This window comes from Petromyzon marinus, chromosome 59 (assembly GCF_048934315.1).
Source record: "Petromyzon marinus isolate PM22_M1 ecotype Great Lakes invasive population chromosome 59, UKy_Petmar_22M1.pri1.0, whole genome shotgun sequence".
Taxonomy (NCBI): Eukaryota; Metazoa; Chordata; class Hyperoartia; order Petromyzontiformes; family Petromyzontidae; genus Petromyzon; species Petromyzon marinus.
The window spans coordinates 512,345-522,350 of NC_133725.1; the positions used below are offsets into that span (position 1 = coordinate 512,345).

At 54.8% G+C, this 10,006-nt stretch overlaps 1 protein-coding gene across 2 annotated transcripts in view; it reads left to right on the forward strand.

Annotated features, from left to right (window-relative positions):
* Nucleotides 1–3,294: 3,294 nt before the first annotated feature.
* LOC116955337 (syntaxin-binding protein 1-like) overlaps nt 3,295–10,006 on the forward strand; it is a 58,262-nt gene continuing 51,550 nt past the window's right edge. Inside the window, exons 1-3 of one of the 2 annotated variants that reach the window (XM_076052965.1) lie at nt 3,295–3,310; nt 4,253–4,402; nt 9,859–9,908. In XM_076052965.1, coding sequence (XP_075909080.1) covers nt 4,363–4,402; nt 9,859–9,908 — 90 coding nt within the window. In that variant the 5' untranslated portion in view covers nt 3,295–3,310; nt 4,253–4,362. Of the gene's footprint in view, nt 3,311–4,185; nt 4,403–9,858; nt 9,909–10,006 lie in introns of those variants that run through there. The other variant, XM_032976359.2, reaches the window with a different exon arrangement.

Genomic DNA, 10,006 nt, shown 5'->3' on the forward strand with positions numbered 1-10,006 from the left:
TGATTGCTGATCACCAGAAAAACGAGTTGAAGGCGCTGCTGCTCTTAGCGTACCGCTAAGAGGTGCGGCGTTACCATCAGCCCCTCCAAAACTAAGCATCTGCCTAGGTATTTGTAACATCAGACACTCCACCCCCTCATATCCCCATCGGCAAGGCAGTTGTAGACAGAGCAGGGGATTATTTTCCGTACCTGGGCAGTGTGCTTATGACCAGATCTCACGCTCAATCAGTCGAGTGGCATTACCTTTTATCTGCTGCGTAGTTCTGTGTGGTAGCTACCTGGTCTGTCACTCCACAAAGATGCAGGTCTTTTCGTCCACGTTCATGCCCTACCTTCTCAATGCTTGCGAAACGTGGACCGCCCTAATGGAACATCTTCGCCGGTTTGAGACATTCATGCTGGCCTGCCTACCATCCATCCTGCGTTTAACCAGGCTGGATTGTGTGAGGAGCTCACAAAACTGTGAAAGATCTGGACAAAGTCCCATCGGTGAGCTCTTCCAGCAGGCAAGGCTGCGTTGGCTGGGCCATGTAGCCCGCATTCCCAGCCACCGCATGCCTAAACAGCTTTTGTTCGGCTGAATAAAGGAGACTGAACGGGCGTGGCGTAGCCTAGAGCAGAGATGGAGTGATGTGGTACTAGAAGATGTGGAGCTGAGTGGACTTGCCGATGACTGGTACCAGCAGTGTCAAGATCTGCCTCTGTGGAGGAGGCTCGCGAAGGACGCTGCTACTGAGCAGTCGACATCCAGCAACAACGGAGGGCAGAGGAGCAACGCCCACAATGACGAGCGGAGCCCCGGGCGGCTAAAACACAGCAAGTTGGCACAGTAGGGGGGTGGAGGTGATGCATCTGCCAGTTATCTCAGTCAGTCAACCCATGGCACCTGGGTCTGTCCCGAGACCTGCAAGTGGGCATTCGACACTTTACGTGGTCTTAGAGTGCACATAGCTTAGCACCACAAGCGCCGTGGTGACATTACCGCCACTTAGTGGCGATTGGCTGTTGTTGTTGTTGAGTGAGTGCGTGGGTGGGTGAGTGAGTAGGTGGTTGGGTGAGTGTATGTAGTGAGTGGGTGAGTGAATGGGTGAGTGAGTGAGTGAACACCCTCTGTCAGGTGGGTAGATGGCCCAATGGTCACAGTGATCACCACTTGACCCTGACGAGGCCTCCCCTAGGGTAGACTCAGCCCTAAAGCGGCGGAATGTGCCTCACACACCCACACATGCGCACGCGCGTGCACCAGCAGCACACACACCGGCTGCTAGCAGGTATGTCCCGGTGACCCGATGCACGAATCTGATCCGATCAGCGGCCCTGAGCCCTGTAATTATCCCGAGCCAGTCGCGATTATTGCCGGGGAGTTAGTGAAGAGGGGGGGGGGGTAGGAAATGTTGATGACTGCGGGATATGAAGCTGCCCACTCGCTCCTCTCTCTCCCTCCAACCTGATCTCCTCCACCACGTTACCCCCTTCTTCCCCCACCCCTCCCCTACACCCACTCTCTAACCTGCTCGTACGCCCCCAATGGCAGGGCACAGTGTCAGGCAGCATTCCCACGACCGCAGAATTCAGGCCGAGCGTTGGTAATTGGCATCCAATTACTCTCCAGAATATTTGACTAATCGAATACTATTATATTATATACGTACTCGATTTCTGCCACTGAGCGATTCAGCACCAGGGACAGCGCCCCCACGGGGTCACTGGGCGATTCAGCACCGGGGACAGCGCCCCCACGGGGTCACTGGGCCATTCAGCACCAGGGACAGCGCCCCCACGGGGTAACTGGGCCATTCAGCACCAGGGACAGCGCCCCCACGGGGTCACTGGGCGATTCAGCACCAGGGACAGCGCCCCCACGGGGTCACTGAGCGATTCAGCACCAGGGACAGTGCCCCCACGGGGTCACTGGGCGATTCAGCACCAGGGACAGCGCCCCCACTGTGTCACTGGGCGATTCAGCACCAGGGACAGCGCCCCACGGTGTCACTGGGCGATTCAGCACCAGGGACAGCGCCCCCACGGTGTCACTGGGCCATTCAGCACCAGGGACAGCGCCCCCACGGGGTCACTGGGCGATTCAGCACCAGGGACAGCGCCCCCACGGGGTCACTGGGCGATTCAGCACCAGGGACAGCGCCTGGTCTCCTCCGCCCCGTGCATGGCTGAGTGAGCGAGCCCCGTGAGGGTGCCAATGGAATGCCTCGGGTGCAATGAAAGGACACGTGGTTAGAGCGTGTGGGGTTTGTGTTATCTATGTGTGTGTATATATACATGTGTGTATGCATGTGTTATGTATGCAAATAACGTGCTTTGTGTGCAGTGCGTTGTACGTTCGGGTTGTGTTGGGCATCTATCATTCTGGGCCATGCTGAATCCACTGCTGAATGCCGCCGCCATTTTAGGATCATGCGCTGGTAACAAGTCATCCGGTGAGTTCAGTTTCCCGCTCACGACCAACAACAGTGGCAGATATTTGACACGGTCCTAGGCCTCCCCTAGGTTAACTCAGCCTTAAATGAATACCCGGTGCGGTGTGTAAACATCAGCATTGGGGAAGACAAAGGCGGCCAGCCGGCCGTGGTGCTATGCCGGCCTTAATATGTGCTGCCCGCTAACAGCACTTGCCCCAACAGCCTTTGTAGGCTATCCGGGGCGTCTTGGTCTTCATTTGTTTCATGCCCGAGGAACAGCATCGCCCCCCCCCCGCTCCTCCCCCTCCTCCCGGCTCCCATCGCCTCAGCTGCCGCTCCCGCGGCTCCTCACCCGGCCGCCTCCCCCGCCTCTACCACAACCACGCCCTGGGTCGCTGGGCGTGGTTTGAAGCGGTGGGGTGCGGTGGGGTGATGTGGGGGGGGGTGACGCTGTGGGTGTAGTGTGGGTGATGCGGTGGTGGTGGTTTGAGCGAAGCGGTGGAGTTGGTGTGGGTGACGTGGTAGGCGTGGTGTGGGTGACGCGGTGGGGGTGGTGTGGGTGGTGTGGGTGACGCGGTGGGGGTGGTGTGGGTGACGTGGTGTGGGTGGTGTGGGTGACGTGGTGTGGGTGGTGTAGGTGACGTGGTGGGGGTGGTGTGGGTGACGTGGTGTGGGTGGGGTGGGTGACGCGGTGGGGGTGGAGTGGGTGACACCGATGGGTGACGCGGTGGGGGTGGTGTGGGTGACGCGGTGGGAGTGGAGTGGGTGACGCGGTGGGGGTGGTGTGGGTGACGTGGTGTGGGTGGTGTGGGTGACGCTGTGGGTGTAGTGTGGGTGATGCGGTGGTGGTGGTGGTTTGAGCGAAGCGGTGGAGTTGGTGTGGGTGACGTGGTAGGCGTGGTGTGGGTGACGCGGTGGGGGTGGCGTGGGTGGTGTGGGTGACGTGGTGGGGGTGGTGTGGGTGACGTGGTGTGGGTGGTGTGGGTGACGTGGTAGGGGTGGAGTGGGTGACGCGGTGGGGGTGGAGTGGGTGACACCGATGGGTGACGCGGTGGGGGTGGTGTGGGTGACGCGGTGGGGGTGGAGTGGGTGACACTGATGGGTGACGCGGTGGGAGTGGAGTGGGTGACGCGGTGGGGGTGATGTGGGTGACGCGGTGGGGGTGGAGTGGGTGACACTGATGGATGACGCGGTGTGGGTGGAGTGGGTGACACTGATGGGTGACGCGGTGGGGGTGATGTGGGTGACGCGGTGGGGGTGGAGTGGGTGACACTGATGGGTGATGCGGTGGAGGTGATGTGTCACCCGGTGCTCCCCAGTGCCCTCGCTTCTCTCTGTAGCCGCATCAATCTCGGGCTCCAGGGAGTGGTGCGACTGCGGTTGGCATAGTGATGATGCTTGCGGTGTGGATGGTAATTTGATGGTTGCGACGGTGATGTTGATAATGGTGGTAGCGATGGTGATTGTGTGAATTTCCGTAGTCATAGGAATGGTGGTTGATCGTGTTAGTTGGTGGTTGTGGTGATGGTGGTGATGGTGGTTGTGGTGGTGATGATGATGATGGTGATGATGATGGTGGTGTGTTAATTATTTCTATCGTGACAGCGTGTGACTTTAATGACGCTGAAGATGGTGATTGTGCTAATGATGCCGTAATGATGATGGCTGTAATGATGATGATGTGCTGTGATGTTATTGGTGGTGATGATGGCTGTAGTTGTGGTGGTGGGGTGGGGGATGAGTGGGGGGAGGGGTGCCGCGTCACTGCGGTAGCGCGCTCTCTCTCCCGCCCTCTCTCTCTCTGTCCCGCTCTCTCTGTCCCGTCATTAACAGTCACGTGAGGAGAGAGCGTAGGAGGAAGAGGAGAGACGCAGAGAGAGCGAGAGAGAGAGAGAGCGAGGGAGAGAAGAAGAGAGCGAGAGAGGAGAGAGAGAGCGAGGAAGATGGCGCCCCAGCGAGGACTCAAGGCGGTGGTGGGAGAGAGTGAGTGGCACTCCGCCTCACAGCTGCGGTGATTGCGCGCGCTGGAGTGTCTGCGTGTGTGTGTGTGTGCATCCTGGTGTGTGTGTGTGTGCATCCTGGTGTGTGTGTGTGCATCCTGGTGTGTGTGTGCATCCTGGTGTGTGTGCATCCTGGTGTGTGTGCATCCTGGTGTGTGTGTGTGTGTGCATCCTGGTGTGTGTGTGTGTGTGCATCCTGGTGTGTGTGTGTGCATCCTGGTGTGTGTGTGCATCCTGGTGTGTGTGTGTGCATCCTGGTGTGTGTGTGTGTGTGCATCCTGGTGTGTGTGTGTGTGTGTGCATCCTGGTGTGTGTGTGTGTGTGCATCCTGGTGTGTGTGTGTGTGTGCATCCTGGTGTGTGTGTGTGCATCCAGGTATGTGTGTGTGTGTGCATCTTGGTGTGTTTGTGTGTGCATCCTGGTGTGTGTGTGTGTGCATTATGGTGTGTGTGTGCATCCTGGTGTGTGTGTGTGCATCCTGGTGTGTGTGTGCATCCTGGTGTGTGTGTGTGTGTGTGTGCATCCTGGTGTGTGTGTGTGTGTGTGCATCCTGGTGTGTGTGTGCATCCTGGTGTGTGTGTGCATCCTGGTGTGTGTGTGTGTGCATCCTGGTGTGTGTGTGTATCCTGGTGTGTGTGTGTGTGTGCATCCTGGTGTGTGTGTGTGTGTGTGCATCCTGGTGTGTGTGTGTGTGTGCATCCTGGTGTGTGTGTGTGCATCCTGGTGTGTGTGTGTATCCTGGTGTGTGTGTGTGCATCCTGGTGTGTGTGTGTGCATCCTGGTGTGTGTGTGTGCATCCTGGTGTGTGTGTGTATCCTGGTGTGTGTGTGTGCATCCTGGTGTGTGTGTGCATCCTGGTGTGCATGGGATGTGTGGGGGGTGATGGTGTGTGTGTGGGATGATGTGTGTGTGGGAAGATGTGTGTGTGGGATGATGTGTGTGTGGGAAGATGTGTGTGTGTGTGTTGATGTGTGTGTGGATGATGTGTGTGTGTGGGTTGATGTGTGTGTGGATGATGTGTGTGTGTGGGTTGATGTGTGTGTGTGTGTGTTGATGTGTGTGTGGATGATGTGTGTGTGTGGGTTGATGTGTGTGTGGATGATGTGTGTGTGTGGGTTGATGTGTGTGTGGATGATGTGTGTGTGTGGGTTGATGTGTGTGTGTGTGAATGATGTGTGTGTGTGTTGATGTGTGTGTGTGTTGCTGTGTGTGTGTGGGATGATGTGTGTGTGTGGATGATGTTTGTGGGTTGATGTGTATGTGTGTGAGATGATGTGTGTGTGTGGATAATGTTTGTGGTTGATGTGTATGTGTGTGGGATGATGTGCGTGCGGATGATGTTTGTGGGTTGATGTGTGTGTGGGTTGATGTGTGTGTGTGTGGGTTGATGTGTTTGTGTGAATTATGTGTGTGTGAATGATGTATGTGTGAATGATGTGTGTGTGTGTGTGAATGATGTGTGTGTGAATGATGTGTGTGGATGGTATGTGTGTGTGTGGGATGATGTGTGCGTGTGTGTATGATGTGTGTGTGTAGGATGTGTGTGTGTGTGTGTGGATGATGTGTGTGTGTGGATTGATGTGTGTGTGGGATGATGTGTGTGTGTATGATGTGTGTGTGTGTCTATGCTGTGTGTGTGGGATAATGTGTGTGTGTGTGTATGATGTGTGTGTGGGATGATGTGTGTGGGTTGATGTGTGTGTGTGGGATGATGTGTGTGTGGGATGATGTGTATGTGTGGATGATGTGTGTGGATGATGTGTATGTGTAGTATGTGTGTGTATGATGTGTATGTGTGGGATGATGTGTGTTCATCTTGGTGTGAGGATGTGTGGGCTGGGGTGTGTGTATAGTGTGGGAGCGGTAGTGTAGTGGTTAGCGCGCTGCGTTACGAACCTAGCGACCCAGGTTCGTTTCCCGATCACGGCCAACACCAGTGGAGATTATCTTAACCAGCGCTGGGCCTCCCCTAGGTCGACTCAGCATCAAATGAGTACCTGGTGCGATGTGTAAACATCGCTACGAGAGAGACAAAGGCGACCGGGTGTGGTTCTGGCCACCCACTCGCTAACAGCACTTGCCATAACAGTCTGTTCAGGTTATACGTGGGATCTTTGTATTTGTGTGTGTGTATGGATGGTGTGTGTGTGACGGTGTGTGTATGGATGATGTATGTGTGTATGGATGATGTGTGTGACGGTGTGTGTGTTACGGTGTGTGTGTTACGGTGTGTGTGTGACGGTGTGTGTGTGACGGTGTGTGTGTGTGATGGTGTGTGCCTGGGTGTGCGGAGGGGTGGTGCAGTGATTAACTCGCTCCGCTACGAACCGAATTCGATTGCCATTCCACGTCCCACGTACAACACCAGTGACGATTATCTGAAGCGGTGTTGGGCCTCCCCTAGGTCGCTGGTGCAGTGCGTAGTAAACATCGCCACTGGGAAGACAAAGACGGCCGGGCGTGGTGCCGGCCACCCACTCCCTCGTGTGCCGTGCCGGCCTTCATAGGTGCTGCTCGCTAACAGCACTTGCCCCTACAGTCTGTTAAGGCTATAGGGGGGATTTTTGTCTTTGTGGGTGATGAATACGTGAGGAGCGATCAGCGCACTGCGCTCCGAACCCGGACCACCCGAGTTCGATTCCCGCTCACGGTGAATCGAACTCGCGTGACGATTGTGTGGGCCTCACCCTAGGTCGACTCAGCCTCAGCTGGTCAACCGGCGCGGTGCGTTGTAAACATCGACACTGAAGAGACAAAGGCGACCGGGCGAGCTGCTGGCCACGCCGCCCTCTCGTGTGCCACAGTGCCGGATCGGTGCGGCTACTCGCTCCTCACGGCACTTGCCCCGCCTGCCCGTTGAGGCTACGCGGGGAGTCTTTGTCTTTGTTTTGCTCGTGGACGTGCGCGCGCCGTGGGATCCATGCGCAGTGCAAGGGGGGGGGAGGGCAGCCTCACGGACGGGGAGGGGGGGGGCGTCTTAGTCACAGTTATTGATATCATCACCACCATCATCACCATCATCATCACCATCATCACCATCATCATCACCATCATCACCATCATCATCACCGTCATCACCACCATCATCATCACCATCATCACCATCATCATCACCATCATCATCATCACCATCATCATCATCACCATCATCATCATCACCATCATCATCACCATCATCACCATCATCATCACCATCATCACCACCATCATCATCACCATCATCACCATCATCATCACCATCATCATCATCACCATCATCATCACCATCATCATCATCACCATCATCATCACCATCATCACCATCATCATAACCATCACCACCATCATCACCACCATCATCATCACCATCATCATCATCACCATCATCATCATCACCATCATCATCATCACCACCATCATCATCATCACCATCATCATCACCATCGTCATCACCATCATCACCATCATCATCACCATCGTCATCACCATCGTCATCACCATCGTCATCTCCATCATCATCATCACCATTATCATCACCATCGTCATCACCATCTTCATCACCATCTTCATCACCATCATCATCACCATCATCACCACCATCATCACCACCATCATCACCATCATCATCACCATCATCATCACCATCATCATCACCATCATCATCACCATCATCACCATCATCACCATCATCATCACCATCATCACCATCATCACCACCACCACCATCATCATCATCACCACCATCATCACCATCATCATCATCACCATCATCATCACCATCACCACCATCATCATCACCATCATCATCATCACCATCATCATCATCACCATCATCATCACCATCATCATCACCATCATCATCACCACCATCATCATCACCACCATCATCACCACCATCATGACCATCATCATCATCACCATCATCATCACCATCACCACCATCATCATCACCACCATCATCATCATCACCATCATCATCACCATCATCATCACCATCATCATCACCACCATCATCATCACCACCATGATCATCATCACCATCATCACCACCATCATCATCATCACCATCATCACCACCATCATGACCATCATGACCATCATCATCACCACCATCATCATCATCACCACCATCATCACCACCATCATCATCGTCACCATCATCATCGTCACCATAATCATTGTCACCATCCTCATCATCGTCACCATAATCATCACCATCATCACCACCATCATCATCATCACCATCATCATCACCACCATCACCACCATCATCATCGTCACCATCATCACCACCATCATCGTCACCATCATCACCACCATCATCATCACCATCATCAATCCAGCAGTGGATCGACCACGGCTGGCGATGCCCCCCGTGACGTCCGCCACGGCTTCCCTTTCATGGCGATGTTCTGCGCATGCGCAGTCGGCACACGCTGGCACGGCAAAGATCCCCCGTATAGCCCGAACAAACATTTGGGGCAAGTGCTGTTGGCGAGTGCAGCGCGAACCACTGCGCCATCGCCAGCGACCCCCCCAGACAAAGATCCCCCGTGTAGCCTTTACAGACTGTTGAGGCAAGTGCTGTTGGCGAGCGACCATGAAGGCCGGCACACGAGGGGGTGTGTGGCCAGGACCACGCCCGGCCGCCTTTGTCTCCCCAGTGGCGATGTTTACACACCGCACCAGGTACTGATTTGAGGCTGAGTCAACCTAGGGGAGGCCCGGGACCGGTTCAGATAATCGTCACTGGTGCTGGCCGTGAGCGGGAATCGAACCCGTGTCGCCAGGTTCATAGCGCAGCGTAGCGCTAACCGCTACACTACACGTGTACAGACACAGTGACACACACACTGTGACACACACAGTGACACACGGTGACACACACACTGTGACACACTGTGACACACAGTGACACACAGTGACACACAGTGAAACACACACAGTGACAAACACACAGTGACACAGAGTGACACACAGTGACACACAGTGACAAAGAGTGACACACACACAGTGGCACACAGTGACACACACACAGTGACACACAGTGACACACAGTGACACGCACACACAGTGACACGCAGTGACACGCACACACAGTGACACACAGTGACACACAGTGACACACACAGTGTCACACTGACACACACACAGTGACACACAGTGACACACACACAGTGACACACAGTGACACACACACACACGGTGACACACACAGTGACACATACACAGTGACACATACACAGTGACACACACAGTGACACACACAGTGACACACACACAGTGACACACAGTGACACACACACTGACACACACAGTGACACACACAGTGACACACACACAGTGACACACAGTGACACACACAGTGACACACACACAGTGACACACAATGACACACAGTGACACACAGTGACACACACAGTGGCACGTGTGTGTGTGTGACTCTGTGTGTGCACGCAGAGATCATGACCGAGGTGATTAAGAAGGTGAAGAAGCGAGGAGAATGGAAGGCAAGTACCATCATCACCATCATCACCACCGCATCATCACCACCATCACTATCATCACCATCACCGCCATTACCGCCATCACCACCATCACCACCATC